The 25,216-nt window shown below is 40.7% G+C and overlaps 1 protein-coding gene across 2 annotated transcripts in view; it reads left to right on the top strand.

Moving 5' to 3' along the window:
- Positions 1-25,216, top strand: part of PLXNC1 (plexin C1) — a 138,650-nt gene that overhangs the window by 57,643 nt on the left and 55,791 nt on the right. For both annotated transcript variants that reach the window (XR_013155866.1, XM_077111612.1), the window contains exons 6-11: positions 3,471-3,618; positions 7,120-7,204; positions 9,142-9,244; positions 9,387-9,488; positions 20,602-20,741; positions 23,393-23,572. Coding sequence is in view for 1 of the 2 variants with exons in the window: in XM_077111612.1 (XP_076967727.1) it covers positions 3,471-3,618; positions 7,120-7,204; positions 9,142-9,244; positions 9,387-9,488; positions 20,602-20,741; positions 23,393-23,572 (758 nt within the window). In the remaining variant the exon portion in view is untranslated. The remainder of the gene's footprint in view (positions 1-3,470; positions 3,619-7,119; positions 7,205-9,141; positions 9,245-9,386; positions 9,489-20,601; positions 20,742-23,392; positions 23,573-25,216) is intronic.

Consider the following 25,216-nt stretch of genomic DNA (forward strand, 5'->3'; position numbering starts at 1 on the left):
ATAATGATTTGGGCTTTTGCAACAGTTTGTCTTAAACCATTCTTTCTACTAGTAATTGAATAGCAGGTCAGTGGTCTATTAAGGCTATTTATAATTCATGCCTGTGAAACCTTATCAGTAAAAACATAGCATAAATAAAAATAGAAACAAAAACACACAGTACTTTCTTAGAAAGTATGAAAAACACCTTGACTATATCTAGACACATACTCTATTTCTTGGTGGGAAGATATTATTGAAATGTTACTTCTTCCCTAACTCATATAATTGAGTTTTTTCTTAGAATTAATATAAAATTCATCTGGAACAATGTGAACTGGTTAAGAATAGCCAAAAAATGTATGGAAAAAAGTTTATTTAACAAGGCTACTCCCATCTGACTATATATATATATACATAACTATATATATATTATATATATATATAATTATTGTTACTGTATGTATATATGTATATATATATATATATATATACAGTGACAATAATTCAATCCATTATTCTGATTTTAAATTAGAAATATAGATCAGTAGAAGAGAAGAGAAAGATCATAACTAGATACAAAAATTTTTAAAAATCAGATATCATAAAATAAAAGAAACGAAAGAATTATATTATAACATATGAGATAACTGTTCTACAATGTAAAAACAATCAAATTTATATTTTACATTAAATAATAAAATTTAGGTTAGTTAAGGAATTCCATATAAAATCTAACTTATAAAAAATAGAGTTGAACATCAGGTAATTTGGAAGGAGATAACTTTCTTAGCACCGAAGCAGCATCTGTATTCATATATTTGCCTTTTGTAAACTTCTACAAAAAATATATACTAAAGCACACACTGCAGGAAAATATTTGCAATAGACAAAAATATTAATGACAAGGTAATGAAGCTAGGAGAAATTACAAAGAAAACATTAAGACAAAAATTACGTGGGCAGAAGCATATATTCTCACAAGGGAAAGCTTAGGAGAGTAGATGTAAATATGGAAATATGTTCAACTTCACCAGTTATCAAGTAAATACAAATTAAAGTGATAATAAGGTATGTTATCACCAGTGTTGGTGATGTCAATTAGCACAACATTTTTGGAAAGCAGTTTGGCAATATGTTTAAAAAGTAATAAATATATTCATTCTGCTTGAAGACTAATTCCAGTCTTAGAAGTTATTCTGAAGACATAATTTGAAAGGAGAAAATCCACAAGTATAAACATGCTATTGCAATGTATTTATAGAATTAGAAACCTGTAAATAACCAAATTATTCTACAGTAAGGGGCACTTCCTTCCTGTAGGAAAATAAGTTATCCCGACCTGATAGAAAGCTATGTACCAAGAAATTTTTGGCCCCATGGGAATTGCCAGCTAATTGACATTCAGACTTTCCCTCTCTCCCATCTGACCCTTTGTGTCTTCACTCCCTCTACATCCAGCTTAATTAAAGAAAGAGCTATCAGCCTGGTAAGGAGTCCCATGTTGGGTTTATGAGGCTGAAGCTGAAGCTTTGTAACCCAGACTTTTGCAAATACCTTCAGCTCCCTTGTTACCTCTCCTTCCACTGCACCTGATAAAACTTATCTCCTAATTTCAGATAAACTCCAACCTGGTTTCTACCCCACTGTTTCCCTGAAACTGCTCTTACTAAGCTTCTTAGTGAATTCCATGACAGACACTATAAAAATCCTCATTTTGCTTGACCTACTGGCAACATTTTTGAAAGCCTCTCTTCCATCACCTTCCATGACACACCCTCTTCAGGCTCTTCTCTTGACCTACCCATGCTACCTCTATAGGATGCCTTGAATCTGTTCATGTCTTCCCATTTCCACTGGACCATCCTAGCCCACACTTCTGCCATCTCTTGCTGAACTACTGTGTGACCCTCCAATTTTAGTCTAAGGAATTTTCCCTCCTTCACTGGACTATAAGCTCTTTGAGGGCAAGGCCTATCACTGTTTGGTTCACAGATATATTCAGTCCCTGTGCAGAACCTCACACATGTTGGGAGCTTGATAAATATTTGTGAATATGCAATTGGTTACAGCTCTGTCAAAACTATGCATGCGAGAACTAGAAGAAACGTGGGGAAAATTTGAAAGTTGGTAAAATAGGATGTTTGTTATAATGTTTGGGCAACAAATTAAATTTAAGATACATGTAGAATAATCTGTGATGTGATCACGTGCTAAGATTTATGGTGCAGATATAAATGCTGGGTTGAAGAAGTCGGTTTGGATGCGAGTTGAGCCATTTGTTGAAGATGAGTTCCTGGTAATGGCTTGGAGGTTGTTACCATGCTCGGGTTCCCTCATGGTGATTGGAATTCAGCCCAGCTGAAGTTAAATTGAAAGAGTTTGCCTTCTTCTCGCATGATAGTGTGCCCTTTGTGCTTTGGAAACGGGAAGATGGGGTGACCCCTCGTGACTAGAATAGACCCTATTCTTTTATCTGGGAAATTAAGGTACATCCTCTTCATTTCCTGAATTAAAGAAAAACAAATGAAAGAAAAATCACATCTTTGAAATGAGAAGATTTAATATCATAAAGATATAAGTTCTCCTAAAATTAATCCATATATGTAGCATCATTCCAATTAGACTCACAGTCTCCTTACCCCTTTTGGATAAAGTGATCTTAAATTTCATATGGAAGAATAAATGTCTAGGAAATGCTAAGATTATAAAAATGAAGATGAACAAGGAGAAGTTTGCCTCATCAAATGCTGAGTATACTTAACGTCACAGTAGTAAAAAGTTGAAGATGTTGGAATACAAGTAGATCAATAGATAATTGGAACAGAGCAGAGCTCAGAAATAGATTCCAGATATATGGTAATTTAATATATGACAACAGTGATATTTCAGTTCAGTTAGAAAAGGATATTTTTTTAGTAAGTGGTTATGACATAACTGATTAACCATCTGGATAAAAATGACGTTGGACCCTTATCTCATATTTACAGATGGATTAACCATATATGTTTAAAAATAAAACAAAAGGATGGTTGACAAATTTTATATTTGTCTATGAACTAGAGTTTGGGAAGAACTTTGTAAATCAGACAGGAAAATGCTGTATCTGATTGCATAAAAAACCTATTTTGTAGGGCAAAAGAAAACATGGACAAAAGTTACGAGACAAACAGGAGATTGGGAGAAAATATGGGTCACAAGTATGGTAGATAAGGATTAATATCCATGCTATTCAGAGAGCTTTAACAATTGATAAGAAAAATACACACACAAAGCAGGAAAATAATCGAAGAATATTAATACACAGTCCACAGAAGAGCAAACCAAGTAGTCACTAAAGCATCTATTTCTTTACATCAATGATAAGCTCTCTGGGAACGTTTCCTTCTGATGGCAGGTCAAAGGGTGAGTTCTCCTGAGCTTTTATCTGTGATGAATGGAAATGATGAAAAAAATTGGTTTGTTTTCCGTCTCTCCTTTCCCACGCACAGACTATCGTGACACTGGTGGGAAGCTTCTCTCCAAAGTACCCCGAGTGCGTGGTGAAGAGCGCTCACTCCAACAAGGAGCTCTGCCGGAGCAGAACTCTGCCAAACCGGACCTGCTCCTGTAGCATCCAGACCAGCGCATCCTACAAAGGTATATGCGACCTTTTCTGGGTTTTGTGATGGTGGGTGGTGTGAAAAAGTGAAGAAGGCAAGAGCACCTGCTGAGTTCAGATTGCCAGGAAACAAGTAACAGGAAATCTGAGTAGTGGCATTTTAGGATCTCGCTCTGTGCCTCAGCTGTGGTTCCCACTTTTCACCATGATCCAGCTCACATCTGCTCTGCCTTGTTTTGACTGGGGAATGACCGAGCAGGGGAAGTTGGAGAAGAGAGTGGAATGAAGCCAGAGACCACTGGGCTGACCCCCATCCAACTAGTTCAGAGAATTCAGAGAGCTGAAAAGCAGGGCATGCCCAGGATGAGAGTAGAAAATATGTCAGCCAGTGTTCTATCATCTTAAGTTTGCTGCATTCATTCATTCATTCATAGAAAAAGTGTTTTTGCAGAACTACTTTTGTGCCAGGCAAGCACTGTGCTAGGAAGACAGTGATAAAAAAGACTGACGGACCTGGTCTCTGCTCGTAGTGCTTTTAGTTTTGGAGCAATGTAAGGAACATAGAGCACTCAAGAAAGCACATGAGAAGGGCGTCTAACTGGACTCGGGAGGTGGTTCAAGCAAAGTTCTCTGGAGAAAATGATGACTAAACAAGACCAGAGAGTAAGTAGGGTTGAGCCAGACAAAGAGGAAGGACAACGAGTATTCTAGGCAGAGAACAAAACAACGTGTATGATGCCCAGAAGGAAAGAAAATGCTTTGCTCAAGGAGCTGCTGGAGGTTCTAAATGGCCAAGGCAAATAAGGTCAGTGTAGGTGGGAAAAGAGGAGTTTTCATGGATACCAAAGAAGGCAACCAGGGGACCGTAAAGGGCTTGTGAGCCTTGGACTTTATTCTGTGAGTTTCAATGACTCGTGGAAAGCTTTTAAACTGGAGGTAGGCGCACTCAGATTTGCGGTACAATGATGCATTGTCTGTCTGTTCTCTAGAATGTGAGCCCCGTGAGGGAAGGGACTTTGTGAAGACATCTTCATTGCTTTGCTTAGAGCTATACCTGGCACATAGTGGCCATTTGCAATCAATGAATTTAATTAATGAATTAGTTAAGTGAATGAATGGACACGGAGAGACTGGACTGGAGGAGGGCAAAATGAGTTACAGATGATCAGAGGAAAGCTATTACAGTGATCCAGGTGAGGATAAATATGAGAGCTGGAGGAAAGGCAGAGGGAATGGAGGGAATGGAGAGATGTGAAACATCAGGAGATGCTTGGTAAGTACAACGGAGACCAAGGACTCACTGAGTCCCTTTGAGTGAGACAGAAGAGAAATAGAGTGCACGGTGCAGGCTTCCTAAGATGGGTGATGATTATAATGGAGCTGAGTTTTGTGGCAAGAGTTGGAATTACCCAATGAACCCTAAACTCTTCCAAAGAGAATTTGATTCTAAAAAAACTTAAAATAAATTTTAAAAATTTCAGGCTAAAAAAAGAATGCCTGAATTCTCTGGGTCAGAGTGGCTATTGAGGTCTGAATTGTTTGGAAAATTGCCTCAATTTTCCATTTTACTTTTCCCATGCTCTGCAGCTTTTGTAATGCACTTCTAGTTAATTTTAGTCCTTAAAATGTGGCTCTTGCTCATCTGTAAAATATGCTTCTGATGTATTTGAGGTCACCTTGTAAAGCTAGTTGGTTGCTTTTAGAGCGTCCAACAATTGCACCCAACTCTTCACTTGTCCTTTTCTGAATTGTTGCTTATCTTAAGTAGGCGAACAAACTCATTTCCCACCTCTTATACTCAGCTGATAAGAGCCATTAGCAAACCTTTCTCCATGGCCTTCCTGAGACTTAGAAAAAGGGGCTCACCCTTTCCACCATATCCTATTGCCCTTTAGCTTTGAAAACACTGGAAGCCACCTCTTCCACACAGCCTTGCCACATCTTGCTCTACCCATCACAACCATTCCATCACCACTGCACGCCCTATTGGCCCCCCATTTTTGTACCCAGATTCTACCGTGGAGCTCAGACCACTCATGTGGTGTTTCTTTGTGCTATCATTGTTGCGTACTTCCACCTAAGTCATTTTATCCAAATGCTTCCATAGCAGAGAGCATGAATATTCATTTCCTTGTGATATTTGCAAATGCTGCTTTGTGCATAGTTCATGCTCAGAAAAGGCTGACTTTTGCTTGTCTTTATCACCAGACACCTGTAGATTCCATTGAAATGTATTTTCATCAGGAGTTTCTCAGTTCTTCTTGTCCATATGTTCATTCCAGTAACATTTATCAAGTGTCTAGTCAAATGCTTTTGATAAGAGGTCCTGTCAGGCCTCCAGACCTCTTTGTCTTTTGAACAGAGGACTATGGTTTCACATATACCCACTCTGTGTGAGCAGAATTTTATGTGACATCCTGGCTTTCAGAGGGAATTTTATTACTATAGAGCTGTACCTTAAAGTGGAGATTCACAGGCTTTTGGAACAACACATCCATCAAAAGTTCAGTAAGAAAATTAGGGGTGTTGATAAAGGCAAGCCAACTTCTTAGTTGGTCAAGTGAAGACTTACCAAAAAAGTGCCATCTGTTATCCCCCATTAATTCACAAAGGAAAGAAGATTTGAATACCAAGTGAATCAAGTGAAAACTTCATCACAGTTTAGCACTGGTCCGTAAGGAAAAGGGTTTGAAAGGCATTATGTGGCTGAGTACAGCCATTAACTGGGGAGCATGACAAACTACACATTCCCAGGCCCACCCTAGGTCTACCAATTCAAAATTTTTAGGGATAATGGCCCCGGAACCTGTAGGTTCACAATTTTTCTCAAGTGATTCTGATAAGGGTTTGGGAATCACTGCCTTAGATAGAATCTATATAAGCTTAAGGAGATACAGGAAACATTACATCCTTCTAATACAGATTTAACCATAGGTTTGATCCTTTTTTACTTTATTCTTTTGGGGTTTTCTAGCCAATGGGTATGTTTTCAAAAGCAAATATGAAAATATTCATCATAGATTTGGCAACAGTTGACTCAAAGATTATGAATCCCAGCCCACAGGAACCACACCTTAGAGTTTGTTAGGTAAATATTTGTAGTGCGGATTTTTCAGAAGGTGCAGGATTTCCTTTCTAACATTCTGCTTATCATGTTCTAGACATTTCTTGCTCGGTGACTTGTTTTATTCTTATGTCGTGGCCAATTACAAGCTGAGATAGTAATCCCAGGGAGAGTTTGTGATGGAAATGGGCTGTAAAATGGCTTTTCCTAGTGATTATCCATGGGAGGCTTGGAAGGCGGGTTGGATTCAGGGCTGTTTGGAGTGTGTGATGTGCACTCTGGCTGCCTGGCGTGAATGGCCCGCGGGAAGGAACCACATACTGATTGAAATGTTCGAGAGCAGCTGGCACCCCCCACCCCCACCCTCCATGCAGTGGACGCAAAAATATTTATTTATTTTTTTTTTGCATTTACAGCTATGCTTGTCTATAGCAGGAACCCACCACAAATGACTTTTTTTCCCCCTTCCCGCCAGATGTTTTAGTTGTCCACGTGACGTTCTTCGGTTCTTGGAATTTATCAGAGAGATTCAACTTTACCAACTGCTCATCATTAAGAGAGTAAGATTTTATGTGAAATTTAAATGTTCTCTCATTGGCTTTAATTTATTTATTTGTTTTGCTCCTCAACTTCCTAAAGAACTCTTGTGTGGAGTAGAACTTTCTGAAGTGCCATTTGGAGCCCGGCCTAACAGTAGCTAGGAGAGCCCCTGAGTTAATAAGCCCAGCTAGTTCACTCAAGCCCTAACAATTGAGGTGGTGCAGCCAAGGGGGTAGAATGACAGCGCTTAAATACTTGCACTTACAGGGGAACATGTTTTCCCCAGAATAGGAGGTGGCCTTGAAATGAGTACTGCAAGGTGTGCTTCTCGTTTCCCCCCTGATCAGAATAGCTTCCGGAGTTTGGGTGGAGGGAGAGGCAGTGCTTGTGAGGTTGGGAAAGTTGCACTCAAGGAAAAGGACAAGCTGAAGCACCTTTCACCAAAAGAACCTGTTAATTCTCCCCGCTTTTTACCACCATTAGCCTCTTTGGGCCACCATTCCCCTCTGAGTTAGGGCCCCCTTCCTTGCCTTCAAAAGCAGATGAAAGACAGGAAATACATTTCTCCGATTCCTGGTTTTCCAGGTGCAAGAGGGATGGAGGTTCTCATAGAGACAGTGGCAGGCTGTTTTATTAGTGATGCTATGATTCAAATATCTGAGTGCCAAATGTGGGTTTGTTTGGGTTTGGCCTGGGAGCCATGGCTTCTTTGGGGAAAATGAATCCGAATTCTGGACCTAATTGGGAGGTAACTCTACAGTTATTAACACAGGAGAGCAACTGGAACTCATTTTTACCATAGAGGCTCCCTGAAAGAGGGATGATCGGAGGTTGAGTTTAGTTGTTTTTAATAGGCGGGATGAATTTAAGGAGGAAGAATACCAAACTTGTTACAGAAAGCCTCAGAAGACCCAGCAAACAGAAAAAAAAAAATAGCTATCAACTAAGTAGATCTTTATACCTTAAAGAAAATGTAAAGAGAAGCAGTTTCACCTGGCCCCCAGTTTTAGACGCCAGACAAGAGGCAGTGACTTGCCCGGGTTTGGGCCCACAAGTAGATAATCAAGGAGACTTCAGCCGCAGGTGAGAGCCCTCTCTGTCAGGAAACTTTCCAGTTAGAAAAGCACTTAGTGCGGCAATCATCCCTGGGAAGTGAGGAGCACAAATCACTAACTTGCCTCTAGCTCACTTACGTGGTCTGATTAAAAAAACACAGAAGCAAACCGGGGTGCTCTGCAGTTTCGGTAGGTCAGAATCTCAGAAAGTTTCATTATTTCTTGAAAACTATTTAAAATATGAGCTTCCCTGGGCCTTCTCTTCCCTGGCCTGGGGTCCGAGGCTAAGTTTTCAGGCCAACCTCTATTTCCCTTCTCATCGTGCCTCTTTTAACTGCGATTCTTCTAATGAGTGCTTTCAAGTCTTCCGCTGTTAACCATGCATGATCGGTTATTTGATTAGTAGACACAATTCTTCCTTAATTTAATTAAAATGCAAACACTGGCGCCCGTTCCCTCTGCTGCCAGGTAATGCTCTCCATCTCACATCTTCCAGGTGACCGCAGAGCTGCTGCCCCTATATGAATAGAGACATATACCTCGGGGACAGGAAGACAGGGGTGGGGGCACAGGTTTACCTGAGGGTAGATAAACAGCAGAACCGGATTCAGAAATAGGGCCGGGAGGCTCCTGTTAGCTGTGTTACAGCAGGTGACCCAGCTTCAGGTTTCCATGGCAACTCCCTAGGGCTCCTCTGTCCCGAGGGTGGCTCAGAGCAGGGCACAAAACCAGTGCTCCACCCCAGCCTCAGAGGCCCGTCCTCTCTCTCCTTCGGCTCATCACAGTCTGTCCAGGGTGTTTTTCTTTTTTTTAATGCTGTGTGCCCTGTCACAGAGAGAGATTTTAGCACCTGAACCTTTTCCTTAAAACGTGGGCATTAAGTTGGATTTCCATGTTGCCAGATGCCCGGTGTGCATCGGAACTGGCTGTGCTTGGTGTAAAAGTGAGAGGAAGTGTATCCACCCCTTCACAGCTTGTGACCCTTCTGATTACAAGAGAAACCAGGTAAAGTGCCATTTCTGGTATCACCAGGCCTAACAGAAAATAAATGTCTGTGACCACCCAGCCCTCCGCCAGCCTTTTGTGTTTATTTTCAAACTTTGATTCTCTCACCCGTTTGGATGTTGAAGGATGATTTTCATTTTAGGAATTCTGTCACGTTGCTGTTGAGAAATGGACACCATCCAAGCCACCTACAGGAGGGAGAGTCACGGAGAACAAGAGTGACAAAAGCAAGCAGGGCTTACGGGTGAGACTTTATTTTTGCATTGATGTTGGGGAAAAAAAATCCCCCTCTAACTGACAATAGCAACTCCTACTACTTTGAGTTTCTTTAAAAAAAAAATTACGGATTTTTACTTTCTATCTAAGTTCCCTTTTTCATATTTGGTTTTTAACCATGTTTCATTTAATTGGCTCAATATATCAAAGACAGCACACTCACACGAAAGAAATTAAAACTCTGTAATTATGAAAAATGATCTTGTAGTGATAGAAGCAGAATTTTAAAGGTGACTTTGTGGCTCATAGGTAGAGCTGGAAGGAATTAGAGCAAACAGCACGGATTGCATTTTGGGGGTACACGTGGGCGTGGGGTCTGTGCAGACACACTGCTCTCCGCTTCGTAGAGGCAATCTACCCAGCAGGTGACAGCACTAACACAGAGTCACTGTTGAATATATACTTCTCTCTCCTTCTCAAAATGGATATTATTCTATGGGATTTCCTTAGAAAGTCCTCTTTTTTTTTTTTTTCTTCATAGTAAATCACCAAGCTCAACTAAACAGACATGTCTGGAAAGATGGGACATGACAAGCTAAATGTTTCCAGCTTTATTGAGCCCGTAAGTGATGGCTTCACTCAGGTGGCTGAAGTTCACTGAGGCCTGGGCTGTGTAATGAAATACAAATAAAGCAAGGACAAGTCTCTGCTCTCATTAACCTTGGGGTCTAGTGTGAAAAGACAAATTAAAAACAACAGCCTATTAACTAGCTTCCCTTTTCTATTTCATGACTAATCTGTGGCCTTGATTTACGCATTTGCTGCTATTCAAAGGTCAAGTGCCAATATAAATAAGTAACACGTTTTTATCATTACTGAAAAGTTGATACTCACTTTAAGTGAATTAAGTAAAAGGCGCAGTGGATGTGAATCAAAATGGATTTTGAAGTTAATTAAAGGCATTGAAAAAGCTTGGTGTGCCAGTATCTCCAGCCTTTAAGGGTCTTCCCAGCTTTATGAAGTGGTGGGCTACTTTTCTCTTCTCATTGGTGGATAAAACTAAAGACAATGACAGGGACTTGGCCATGGAGACAGCAGTTTAAAACAAAAATTAAGGTCTTTATTTTGAGATAATTGTAGTTTCACATGCAGTTGTAAGAAAGAACGCAGAGAGACCCCAAAGACCCTTTAGGCGTTTTCTCCCAATAGTCGGTCGTTGTGGCCCCTTTTCATTTCTGATTTTTATTATTTGTATTCTCTCTCTTTTTTCTTTGTCAGTCTAGCTAAAGGTTTCTCGATTTTGTGATCTTTTCAAAGAACCAACTTTTGTTTTTGTTCATCTCTCAATTTTTTTTTTCGTTTTCTATTTCATTTATCTCTACTCCAATCTTTGTTATTTCCTTCCTTCTTGCTTTGGGTTTAGTTTGCTCTTCTTTTTCTAGTTCTTCCAGTTTTGATGTTAGGTCTCTGATTTGAAGTCTTTCTTCTTTTTTAATGTAAGCATTTGGAGCTATAAATTTCCCTCTCAGCACTGCCTTTGCCACATCCCATAGGCTTTGGTATGTTGTATTTTTGTTTTCATTTGCCTCAAGATACTTCTGAATTTTGCTTCTGAAAATTCTGAAAACAACTATTGGTTGTTTAATTTCCATGTATTTGTGAATTTTCTCTTTCTTCCTCTGTTACTGATACCTAGATTCATTCTATTGTAGTCACAGAATATGCATTGTATGATGTTAGTATTTTTTAATATACTGAGACCTCTTTTGTGACCCAATATGTGGTCTCTTCTGGGGAATAATGAGTATTCTATTTTTGTAATGTGCCATGTTCTATAATGTCTGTTAGCTCTACTTGATTTAGTCCCCTTAATCAGGATGTAATGATCATCTTTTGTCTCTTGTAACTGTTTTTGACTTAAAGTCTATTTTGTCCAATATTAGTATAGCCACTCCAGCTCTCTTTTGGTTACAACTTGCATGCCATATTCTTTTTCATCCATTCCTTATTAGCCTACTCATATCTTTGACTTTAAGGTGAACTATCTTGCAGACAGCCTATAGTTGGGTCATGTGTTTTCATCCATTCTGCCAGTCTCTGCCTTTTAACTGGAGTGTTTAATCCATTTACATTTTTAAAGTCACTACTGATTATACATGTATTTCTTCTGCCATTTCACTATTTAGCCTTTTTTGTCCCTCACTCCTTTTAAAGCCTAATTTTATATTTATTTGCTTTCTTTTGTTGTACCATATAGAGTGGCTTCTCATTTCTATCTGGATATATTTTTCATCCATTTTCCTTGTGATTACCACAGAGTTAAAATTTAATATCCTAAATATATGGTTTGCTACCAACTTAACTTCAATAGCATGCGTGTATCTTTCATATACCCTTCTTCCCCCCACTATTTTCTTACTTGTTACTACTTATATCTTTGTACATTGCATGTCCAAAAACAGAGATTTATCATTACTTTTTATGCATTTGCATTTTAGCACCTACAGGAAGTAAGAAGCAGAGTTACATACAATGCAATGCAACCCAATGCGATGCAACACAATGCAATGCAGTGCAACATAGCACAACACAATATAATACAACAATACTGGCATTTATAATTACTCAAATGGTTACCTTTATCACAGGTCTTTATTTCATCATACTGCTTCAATTCACTGTCTAGTGTTCTTTCACTTCAGTCTGAAGAACTCCTTTTAGCATTGCTTATAGGATAGGTCTAGCAGTGGTAGACGCCTTCAGCTTTTGTTCATCTGAGAATGTCCTCATCTCTACCTTGCTTCTGAAAGAGAGTCTCACTGTACATAAAATTCTTGATTTGCAGTTGTTTTCCTTCAGCTCTTTAAGAATTTCAACCCACTCCCTTCTTGCCTCCATGGTTTCTGATGAGAAACTGGCACTCAGAGTTACTGGGATGCCCTTATATGTATTTTCTCTTGCAAGTTCTCTTTTAGAACTCTCTCTTAGTCTTTTGCATTTGATGGTGTAATCGATGTATGATGTTCATATATGATTTTTTTCATGCTTATCCTATTTTGTGTTCTGTAGGCTTCTTGGATGTGCATATTTATGTTTTTTGCTAAGTTTGAGAAGTTCTCTGTCACTATTCTTTAAGTATTCCTTCTGCCCCTTTCTCTTGTTTTTCACCTTCTTAGACTCCCATAATGCATATATCAGTGTACTTGATGGTGTTTCAGAGCTGTCTTAGGCTAACTTTGCTTTTAGTATTTCTCTCATGTCAAGTGTTTTGTTGTCAAGTTCATCAATTCTTTCTTCTACCAGCTTCATTCTGTTCCTGAAACCATCCTGGTCATTTTTCATTTCAGTTTTGAGGTCTTCAGTTCCAGTTATTTTGTTTGATCTTTTTCTAAAATTTCTATCTCTTTACTTAGACTCTCATGTTGTTTATTCATTACTTTTCTGATATCCTGTAGTTCTTTCTTTATACTTTCCTTTATCTCCTTAAGTATTTTTAAGAGCATTCTTTTAAAAGCTTTGCTTGGTATGTCCACATCCTTGTCTTCTTCATTGGCATTTTCTGTCTTTTTAATCCTCTTCCTTTGGGTGGGCCATCATTTCCTGTTTCTTTGTCTTGTACTCTTGTGCGCACTGTATATTTTATTATTTCAAAATGTTAACTCTGGGATTTACTCCCTGGGAGTCTGTTTCCTGGTTTTGTAACCAGTTGGTGATAAGACAGAGGTTTCCCATCAGGAAGGTCTGCTCAAGGTGATTGCAGTGTGCAGGGTTTTCCCTGTTTTACTGGGCTTCTGTCTTGTCCTGGGCTTTTGCTTATTGGGTGTCTTGAAGTTCCTCTGTTTACAAGAGTTTGTTCGTCCCATCTGTTTGCCAGGGGACACACCTTCCTCTCCCAAGTATCTGAAGCCTGCAGGTTTTTCTTCCAGTCTGTCTGCCTCTACAGTTTTTTATAGGCTTTTCTGTGTATCACACTGCTTTTGCCTGGAGGGCAAATTCCACGAGGAGAGTCACCTACCTCTCTTCTATGCTGGCCCCTCGTGGGGTGGGGAATGAACACCAGTGGCAGCCACGTGGAAAGAGCAGCTGACAGTTACTTACCATATTTTTTCAGCCTCTTCCTCCCACTCTTCCCTGGATGCTGTACAGTGCTCTTCTGGGCTCTAGAGTTTCAAAATAGCTGTTTCAGAGAGTTCCTCCCTGTTGGATTATTGTTTGGGTGGGAGAACTGAGTCCTGGAGCTCCCAACTCCACCACTGTCCCTGGAACTCCCCTCTAGGCAGTGGCTTTTAAAACTTTGTTCATTTTAAAGGAAAAAAAATGATTATAAAGTCACTGTATCCTTGGTTTCCTCTCTGGTCTTCCTGTACCTGTTGAACTCTGACACTTCTGTGGGTTAACAGAACTGTGTCACCCACAGAGCAGGAGGAGGTGAAAGGAAACAGCAGCCCAGCTCTGTCTTTGCTGCTTCTCTGTGGATTACCCTTCTTAGTTTGGAGAAAGACATTTTGTTGGTACTGAATTTTTTTGTTTTTTAATTTATGACTCACAAGAGCAAAATCGCAATTTTGGTTACTGGGGATTGGAGCCTTCTTTGCCACGGGCAGGATTGCTTGTGGTCTGTGAAACACTGCTGTCTTCCATTATCTTTTGTTTCATTAGTGTGTGACATGCCGCCTTCCAGTTTTTGGTCCTCCTACTGGCCTTGAGCGAAGCAGCTGGCCTCTTTGCAACTCTTTTCCTAGCGCAGCAGCATCAAAAACTTTACTCTCATCCCCCTTCACACATCACATATCACCTTGTGTTTTGTATGTGCCAGGCGCCTGGGACCCAGTGGCACAGCCATAGTGGAGGCTGAGCATGGCTTTGTCCTCCCTACAGGCATTTATTGAGCACCACTGAGTTGCTATTTCACTGAGCTGGATACCATGAGACGGACACAAGTGACTCGGACACATCTCTTGCCATTGGTCCCAAGAATCTTAGATACACATATATAAAAAAAACAATTCAGGATAGAAAATGTTGATGTAGGAAAAGCACCAGAAAGTCTTATGTCAAGCCGTGTCCTGGCCATCCCTTTATGGCTAAGCCTGGCAAATGAAAGCCCTTCATCAGTGTGGTTGGTTAAGGCTTTGCTTAATGGATGGATTGATGGCTGGGGAGGCATGAGAAGTATTCAGAGGCATGGAGACAGAGCAGGGATGCACCTGAGCAAAGTGCAGTGGGGGGCCAGCACATGCTGGGGCAAACATCTAGGAAACCCCAAGTAATTCAGTTCACCCGGAGCAGAGGATGATGGGGGATGAAATGACCCTGAATATGGTACTTATGAGGTAGGGTTCCTGGTGCAAGTCTAAGTTTTGGCCACTTATCCTAACACTGTTTGATGGCCATTTGGCCTGTGCCTGTTCCCTGACCCCAAATGTGGTGACTGAAAGTCACCATGGGGACTGGTAAGGAAAAGCATCACCAAAGAGGGAAACTGACTCAGAAACCTATATTGGATCTTCAGATGAGAAGTGTTTTCTGCTATAAAGGCTAGTGTCTGTCTGTCTGTCTGTCTGTGTCTTGGAAAATCCACAGGTTTAAAAGGCGGATCCATGTCAGAGACGGTTGACCCTGTCAACCCGCCCTAATCACTTTTCCTTCCTTTTCCTAACAATCTTATATCTGGTGCCTTCACCTGCTAAAAGCAGAAACGGTTACCCTCTCTTTCCTGTTCTCAAGGAAAGGTTGTAAAGATCTATGATATCATGTCATTGTAATGTTTGTTATTCTTCAAGATATGCTTATCACTGCCAGGCAGAAATAAAACATGCTTGGACATGTCTCCTGTTCTCAAGGAATTTACATTCAGATCATTCTTTCTTTCTCGTCCTTGCACCTCCTCTTCTCTTCCTCCTCTACTATTTTTTTAAATTTAGGTTTAATTTACTTTTTAAGCCTGGGCAGGCACCAAGAATCGAACCCGGATCTCTGGCATGGCAGGCCAGAACTCTGCCACTGAGCCACCATTGCCCGCCCGCCACTGTCTTTTTGAATGGGCATTTTCATTTCTCACAGGCAATCCAAACTGACCCTGGCCTTCAATAGTGAAATTAAATTTAACATATACCTTGTTGAGTACCTTTTTTGGGCCCAGATCTGTGCTAGGTGCTGTGGGAATCACTTCCAGTTGTTCATGCATTCGTTTGTCAATTCAATTAAAATGTGTTAATTGGGCACCTACTATGTACTAGCCTTGTAGGCAAAATGTGTGCCTTTGTAGAGCTTACACTGTGGAATCTATAGTATCTTGGAGGAAGCAAGATTCATTTTAATGAACCAGTTGAGTGTGCACAATGGGAAAAAATACAAGAAAGAATACTGTAATGTACTAAATTAAAGAGTGGTGGCTAATGTTTATTGAGCATATATGTCCTGAGCTCAGTGTCACTATATTTAAGCATCACAATGGACATATTTTCCCCATTCTAGACAAGAAAATTTTGACTTGGGGTGAGTAGGTAATAAGTGGCTGATAAGAGATCTGAACCCAGGCAGTCTGACTCCGGAGCCCAGTCTTACCATTGTATGACCTAAGTTCAAAATAAACAAGGGTGAACCATGTAGTATTGATGATATAAGTCAGTCTAGCTGTGAGGAGACCAATGTTGGCTTCTCTCAGCTTTAAGCAGTCAAAGTCTGTCTCATATGTGCCAACAGTGTGGGTTGAGACCAAGTTCTCCAGCTGTGTCCAGCTGTGAGGCAAAGGAGAGGGTGAAGGCTGAGGTCCGGTCAGAGTAAAGACATGAGACCTGGGGACAGGCTGGGCATCTTCTCCAAGACCAGGAGAGCAGAGGAGACCTGAAAGAGGGACATGGTGGCCCTTTGGAGATTGGAACAGTAAGAATCTCATGCCCAAGTTGAAACTTGGCAGAGGGAGTGGATTTAGAGTTTAAGTTGGAATCAGGAGCCTCTACTGAAGGAAAAGGATGTCCCTCCCTGGTCATGGAGCCAGAGAAGTCACCCAGTCCAGCCCTGAGGAGCCCGGTGGACAAAAGTAACACCATTCGGAGGTGGCCCATGCCAGCCTGGCCTTAGATTCCCCAGGTCAGGTAATGAGCCTTGGTGTTTTAGCACAGGCCTTGATCTGTCATCTTTTCCCAGGAAGTTCCCAGGTTTTCTCAGGAGGCATTATTAACTCTTGACAGCTCCTAGGACCAACTGAAGTTCATATCCATGTTCCTGACTGGTACCAGAGACTGCCAGGAAGGGGCATTTCCTGGGGGCTGAGCATCCAATGTGAATTGTTACCTTTAATTCTAATTTTTCTTTGGTGGGATCATGTTTTGCTATTTTCTTTCCTTAGCTCGCCTCCTTTTACACTTTCCCCTCTCCACTGCTGGTTACCACTCTTGTCAATTTATACATTTCATTAATATATTACTTTCATCCTCTTCTCAGTCATTAATAAAGATGTTAAATAATTCTGAACCAAATACTCACCCCTGTGGGGCCCTACAGGACACTTTCCTTTAATTAGTCGTTCTACCTTTCATCTCTCTAATGTCCTTTGGTTTCAGAGTTCCAGCTGGTTTTCAATTTATGTGACTTTTTATCCAGTCCTGTTTGAACTAATTTCACAAGTGAAAATCTGAGAGACATTTTACTCAGTGTTGATTCAGGTTCAGACCTACAGAAAGTTTTGTACATTCAGATTTTGGGAAACAGATTAATAGAGTACAATTTGGTCTTAATAAACTGAGCCTTCCTAATGTACCTCCTTCAATATTCTTTTCAATCACAGCGGTATTTTCTCCATTAATATAATTTGAATTGTGTTCGTGTCAGACTTCAAAAAGGTACTTTTACTATCAAAAGTAATCCTCTTAGACCTTTTCTTAGTGGTTGCCCTATTTCCAATATCTTATAATAACTTAGCTTTTTAAAAAAATAGAAATAATCGGATGGTCTAGAGGTCACCTAATTAACCAATTTCTAATGTGCTTTCTTGTACAAAACAGGGAATCATTTAAGCTCGTGAGAGACCGGACCTCAAAGGGTTCTATTAAATAAGTTCAAAATTGTGCAACCATTTAAAAATAACCTTCTTAAGTTTTAAAAAATAACTGACAGGAAGTTGGCTACGCCTTTGTTAATTATGGGAGAGCAAAAGGCTGTGATGGATGCTCTCAATGGCATTTTGACTTGATGTATGGAAATCCTTCAGCCCAGGATGAAAGGACGAAGCACTGTGGGACCGGGAGAGACCTTTTGCATCCAGCTCGATTATGCTTTTAAATGAACCTCCTCTGTGTGTAAGCTTGCAGGCCCCGTTGCTTTGTGCCAGGCCATGAATGAACTCTTGATTAAAATACAAAAGTAGATCTAAAAAATTGGACCTGTGGGGTATTTATGGGGAGGTCATTCTTTGCCTTTTTGTCTGTACTGGATTTTTAAAGAATCCTTATTAGCAAAAGTAGAATATGCTAAATTTCTAAGAATTGTTGCAGCTATAGCACCGTCCTATCTTTTCTGTTCTGTTCTTTTTTCTTTTCTTTTCTTTTTTAAACCATTTTCTTGGATACCTGCACTGTTTGTTTGATGGGATCCTCTTGGTAGCTCTTTAACTCACTTGCTAAGATTAGGAGAGGTTGACCAAGCAAGCAGAGGATTCCTCATCGGATTCTCTTTGAAAGGAGTGTAGAAGCATCTGCTTTTATGAGATAGGCTAGAGCTGGATTCCATCCTAGAGAGCCAATGGAAACTTCTCTAAACAATAAGGTTTTAAAATGAAATCCTTTTGAAGTGGTGAGACTGTCTCTACTCAGGGGGAAATAGCAAAGTTAATAAGGCAGCGTGGCAGGTCGTCTGATAGTGTCTGTGGAGCTATTTAAGGAGCAAAATCTTTTTTACATTAGTTCTAAGGCTCTCTTTATCCTCGACTGGGAGGAGAGAAGAACCTTTTCCTTGGCATGTTAGAAAATTTTGCTGGAGCAGATATCAACAGTACAAATATAAGAAGCAGGAAGGACTGTCTAGAAAGAAGAGAAACAGGGAATCAATTGACATGGATGTAAATGTGAGTCTCCAGTGAGGTTGACTCAGGGAAAAAAAGTCAGACTTGCCTTCCCGAGAAGACAGTGGACTTCTCTAGTCTGAGGGTCAGCAAACCCTCTCTACAAAGAGCCAGACAGTAAATATTTTAGGCTTTGTAGGCCATACGGTCTTAGTTCCAGCTACTCAACTCTGCTGTTGTAGTGTGAAAGCAGTAGAGACAATATGTAAATGAATGAGCATGGCTGTGTTTCAATTAAGCTTTATTTATGGATGCTGAAATTTGAAGTTCATGTGTTTTCACGTCATGAAATATTCTTCTTTAGATATTTTTTTCAGCTCTTTAAAAATGTGAAATCATTCTTAGCTCACAGGCCACACAGAAAAACAGACAGCAGGCCGAATTTGGCCTGCGGGCAGTGGTTGGCCAACTCCTGAACTATAAAACCTGGCACTGTCCTTGGGACCCTGTAGGTTCTTAATAAATACTTGTTCACTTAGCCATCACCAGCAGAGTAAGCCTTTTGCCATACAGCACACACTTGACATTTGCAAGGAATTTATCTTGAGTCTTTGCTAATCTCTCCATTCTAAGTACCACTCTAGTAGATAATTCCCCCCATAAAATGCAGTCAAGTATAACAGAATAATTAAAGTGACCCTTTCAGGCCCTTAGTGATTCTATAAATATGGGGCTAAAGTCTTTTACGAAGTGATTAAAATAAATCCTGCCACCAAGATCAATTTTCCGTCGCATTACATCATTGCTGTGATGACATTAACGATGAATGGACCTCAATCTCCAAAACCAGTCCCTCACAGTGATGAGTGATGAGGACAGCTCTTCCATACAGCACCTCTGTTTGCCAGGGAGCCAAGTGATGGGATGCCCGTCTCGGCAGGAGGGCCAGCCCCCGCTGCCCAGCAACACTGTCCCAAGGAACACCACACACACTGAGGAGTAGGGACTGCACAGTCACTTCACGGAGCAGATGTTGGCCAGATGTGGGACATCACTGAAGTTCCCCAGGGGCGGCTTCTGCCTGAACTTCACCTCCAAGTATGACTCGGCATGGTTATGCATCTCTGAACCTTGGGGTATGAGCTTTCAAGAGTGTGAGCATGAAACACACTCTGAAGGTTGCTGTGGTTGTATTGGCCAGAATGATAGCATGTCATGTCCTGTTTGGGTCATCTGCTGGAAATGGTCTCCAAAAGAACAACTAGACGATCAAAAAGACAGAAGGTAGCATCTGTAGGAGGAAATGGAAAGAAATCAGGATTGTTTTGTCCTAGTAAGAGAAAGTGACTCTTGCCGTGAAATAAAGGGCATTTTTACAGAAATTTGATGAGACATTGCAGATGGAGAAGTAAGGTAGCCTACATTTATACTGTTTGGGGCCAGGTATCAGGGGGTTCTGAAGAAAACTTCATTAGCCATAGGCCTTGATAAAGCCTAGAATGGGTACCAAGGAGCAGATCATGTTATGTGCAAACCGTGGAGAGAAATCATTGGCCACAATGTTTCGGCACCCAACTATTTGGTGTTAGGTGGCTGAATGGGTTGAATTTTCGAGGTTTTCTTCTTTGTGGTACACTCCTCAATTCAAATAGCCTCCCTGAAATCAACAACAACAACAAAAATAGAAACTGCTTTCTTGAGAATTAAATTGATCTGGAATGACATTTATTTCAACTTAATGATGAGTTTGCTGTTGGCCTACGGTCAATGGACTCCTTTGCCTTCCCTTCATTGTGCTTATTTCGTGAGCCTCCAGGGGCTGGGAGGCTGCGAGCACTTCTGAGGCTCTCGTGATATCTCACTCTTCAAATGAAACATCAGGCTCCTCAACTGTGTTTTCAACTGTCTTGTGAGACAAAGACTAATTGGTTTGACCTCATGCTGTCACATGTGGAGAGACATGAATCTTCAGCACTCTTCCTTGAATTCATTGATTTCATTAAACACTGTCTGCTTGTGTTTGCAAAATGTTGTAATTTCCCAGTGATTTTTTCAAATGGGAGTGCATAAACAGATTTTTTTTTGGAATGATGCCATTGCTCCGCTTTGAACTAGTGTTTTCATCTTTTATTTCCAATAGGTTTTCTACATTAAGTCCATCGAGCCACAGAAAATATCGACCTTAGGGAAAAGTAACGTGATAGTTACGGGAGCAAACTTCACCCGGGCATCTAACATCACGATGATCCTGAAAGGAACCAGTACATGTGATAAGGATGTGTGAGTTAAAACACTGGTGATTTATTCTTGGTAACATAGTGAAAAACTAAAACCTATGCCAAAGGATCATTTTAATATTTCTGTAGTCAAATTATGTCCATGCGCCCAAGTGGGCCAGTTACTGAGTATCTGATATAACGTAATTCCAAGAAGTAAAATAATTTAAATATCACACATGAAGTTCATTGTGTGAACATCTGTCCTGTATTACCCATAAAATCCCAGCACACAATAATTTCAAGATGCTATCTGTTTTGGGTCTCGATTCATTTTCATTAACAAAATCAAGGATGTAGAGTAGCAGACACCATTTTTAAGATGGTCCTGCTTAGAAAAATATCTGAGTACCTTTGAATTTAATGGAGAACATGACAACTCTTCCAATGAGTTGGAAAAAATTACCCAATATTGAAAAAAATAAACTTTCTGATCTGTTGTATGTTGACTTTTTATTCTTTGTAGTCTTTTTATTGGATTGTTCTCAGGCTCACATCATAATTAAATGGAACATACATTAGGAGTAAAGAAGAATAAAACACCCAAGACAAATATCTGGCCAATGTAAAACTTGAACTTGATTATTTCTATAACTTCTTTTCCCTTAACTCATCTTTCAGTTAAATTTTTGAGAAAAAAAATTTCAGTTTCTCACAGATATTTTTGTGAAAATGCAACCCCCCCCAAAAGAAAAGATGTAATAATAATGACACAACAGATCATTTGAGTTCTCTGCTTGTTAGCTTTAATGAGTTTAGGCTAATTTTGAGTAAAAGGGGTTGCATTCCACATCAAATATAATACTGAGCCTTTCTTTTCATGGAAATGCATTAAGACCATCTGCTGAAGCGTGGCATTTTGGTTTTTAACTACTAAACCTGACTTGTACAGCATTTTTAATGTGTCATGCTTATTTATTGAAGTTTCTGTTGTAATTCATTTGTTGCACGTAACTGCCATCCTCTACCCCTCATAGCAGTAAATTTGATATCTGTGATTTTGATGAGGAAAGCTGCTCATCTGTAGCTTTCCTCTGTTCAGCTATTTACCAGAATTATCAAGCAACACATTAGTGGCTGCATTTATGCGGCATAAGTATTTTTATGCTGTTTATCCACGCTAAATACCTTCCTGCAGATCCCTTCATTTTATGTAGCAAAACCTGTGAAGTTAGACACCTGTGTGTTCACTGAAAGGCAATCAACTGCACTAGAAAATATGTAGTTTTTCAGAGCATTACTCTGTTTCTGACTCTTTATGTTCTCATTTCAATTCTGAATGTGTCTTGAGTTACTGCAGTTATTAAATTAAATGAATAAGCGACCTCTTTGCATGTAGCATTCAGTAACCACATCTGTATAGTGACCCAGGCTCATCAGCAGTAAACATAATACTCAGTTAATCCTATTCCTGAGTTTGTGCTGTAATCCCAAACTCTATTACAGCAGCTGTTTAATAGGCCTGATTATTCTAGAGTGAAAAATGTAAGACCTGTAGTGGGAACGAACCCTCATTTCCAAGCTTCTTTCCTTCCAGAATTTTTAAACAAAGTTGAATTGTAACGACCAGTCATTTTACAGAGAAGTTTCTATAGCTTCGCTTTGAAGACAAAAGTTAAAACGCAATTCTTGGTCATGTCTGTAGAAACTGAGTCAAATGTTTTTGGAATTTGCTTTAGATTTAGTATGAAGGCTAACACTTCTACATATATCCTTTAGCAGTGATGCATTCTCACGGAGTATAATTAGACTATGCATTATTCAGATACAACACAGCCTCCATGATGACTGCGTTAAAGGGTCGTTGTAGACCGGTCTGCAGAGGTGGCTGCAGGGCACAGAGGTGTGTTGTACAGGTCTTTGCTTTGACTCCAGAAGGCTGTCAGGTGCACCCAGGACAGCCCCAGCTAATTTCCAGTTGAGAGGCTTCCTGGGAGGTGCTGGGCCCTGCCAGTGATTGGTTCTGAGGCCCCTGGATCCCCGGCCTGGGCCTCCTCTTTGCACAGCAGAAGTCTCGTCTCTGCTTGCTCCTGGTTTCTAACCAACCTCTCCTTTGACTGAGACTTCTCCTAGTTAAGCTTTTTATTATGGAAATTTTCAAACATGTAGAAAAAAAAAAAGAAAATGTAGTGAACCTCTCTGTACCCATTATCCAGCTTTGAAATATGCCAATGTTTTACCAATCTTGCTTTATCTACCTCCTATGCTTTTTTTTTAGAGGAGGGGCTGGGTTTTTTAAAAAGCATATCCCAGACACCACATTATTTAATCCCATAAATACTTGCCTGTGTATGTATCTTTAACAGACGAGAGTGCCATCATCATCCTTAACACAGTTAATAGTAATTTCTTAATAGCATTTGATACCCAGTCTATATTCCATCGGTTTCTTAAAGGCAATGGGTTATAGCCGCTTCCTTCGCCACTTCTAAGGGAAGGGCAAATAAGATAAAATGGACAAAAGAAAGAGGAACCCAGCCCCAGATAATACCCAAACTGAATAAGAAGCCCCTGATTAATCAGCAGTTGCCTTGCAGCTGTTTTCCTGATAATTCCTGAACTGTAGTTCAAGTGAAATTCACGTTCTGCCACCTTGGGTAAACAACTGGACTAATGTCTGGGTCGTTTAAGAAGGCTCTTTCTACCCTTTTCTAGGATTCGGGTCAGCCATGTGCTAAATGATACCCATATGAAATTCTCTCTTCCGTCAAGCCGAAAGGAAATGAAGGATGTGTGTATTCAGTTCGACGGCGGTAGCTGTTCTTCAGTGGGCTCGGTGTCTTACATTGCTCTGCCACACTGTTCCCTTATTTTCCCTGCTACCACCTGGACCAGGTACTTTCTAGATTCACAATGTTCTTCTCTCATCGTGGTTGAAAGAGGCACATGCATAAAGACCGTGATTTCACTCAGAGAAATATAAAGATAGTAGTCATATCTACACTTCTCTCACAAAGGTACTCTTAGGATTTATTCCTAGAAAAGTGCATACCCGACAGGCGGTTGTTTCCCGTTGTCAGAGTGAACACTACAGACACATCCTGTTTTTCTCTTAGCCGTGGCTGCCAGGAAACTCAAAGTAGAATGTTTGTTCACTCGCAATATAGGTTTCTGGTGCAAACGCAGAGCTCTCTTCCCTACCTTTTCTCCTGTCTGTGACACAAGGCTTCTTCTTTCTTACAGCTTTCATTTTGAAACCTTTGTAGTAAGCTGTTTTGAATTCTTTGGGGAAATATTAGGAGCTATATAAATGAAAAACATTATCTACATTTCAAAGATGCTCCCCTAAGTGAGAGATGGAAATTCCAGAATAAACTCATCCAGATGAATGTAATATATTAAGTAGGGGGTTGTCTTTTCCCTAGTTTGATTTAAATCTACCTTCAGGTTTTGGAAACTTAAAGATATTTTCTTCACCTTATACAGCAAGAAACTAATGTTGAAACTCGTCTCTAGAGGAAACTTCAGATAAAGATTGCGATATATATATGTATCACTTCAAATATTCTTATTTAAGATTAAAAGAAAGTGGCCTAAGGAAAATTAAATTTCTAAACTAAGGCTCTAAGGAAAATTAAATTTCTAAACTAAGGCTCAAACTAAGGCTCACCCAGGGACTAATTCCTTCCTGTAAATAAAAGCAAACATAGAGATGGCATCTACCACGGGCCAGGCGTGTTGCATCGGTCAACTTGGTTAATCCTCACAAGAAGCCTGAGGGTTTCACTGCTATTAGCCCCTTTTATAGATTGGAGAACTGAGGCAGGAAGTCTGTAAATCACTGGCCCAAGGTCCCCAGGCAGTCTGGCCCCAGGGTTTGTGCTCTCAGCTACCACCGTGGGGTTTTTTTTGTTCTGTTTGTTTGGTATGCTGTATGGTGGGGCTCACATTTCATTCTTTTTCCACGTGTCCTTCCCGTGATTACAGCACCATTTGTTGATTTGAGGTGGGTGGGAGGGGAATGTACATGTCAAGATTCGAACCCAGGTCTCCCGTGGCAGGTGAGAATTCTACCACTGAGCCACCGAGCCACCCTCGCACCCCCTACCACAGGGCTTTGCTTTTCCGTAAAACAAGAGACTCCGTAACATCCTGGCCTCCTATGCCGTTCTGAGCCCGTGTCTCTGGCTGCCCCCAGGTGGCTGCCATCGAACAAGAATGTGGCACTGTCATCGTGTGGGACTCGCCCGGCTTGGTCTCCTCGTGGGTGACAGGCCGGCCCAGAGCCCACCCTCTTTGTGGCCTGGGGGCTTCGGGATGGTCTCAGGTCCTTCCTCGGCCCTACTCAAATGGCCACTCATGTCCCCACCCCCGCCGACCGCAGCCCCATCACCAGGGACCCATCTGGCTGAGGGAGCAGGCATGCCAGACTCCACCTGTCCCCAGGAATAGGTGTCAGGTGACTTATGTGGACGGAGGGTGAGGGCAGCCAGGGTGTGGGCAGCTGCCCACTTCACGTCCAGTGAGCACCTTGTGTAT

This window comes from Tamandua tetradactyla, chromosome 7, assembly GCF_023851605.1.
Source record: "Tamandua tetradactyla isolate mTamTet1 chromosome 7, mTamTet1.pri, whole genome shotgun sequence".
Lineage (NCBI taxonomy): Eukaryota > Metazoa > Chordata > Mammalia > Pilosa > Myrmecophagidae > Tamandua > Tamandua tetradactyla.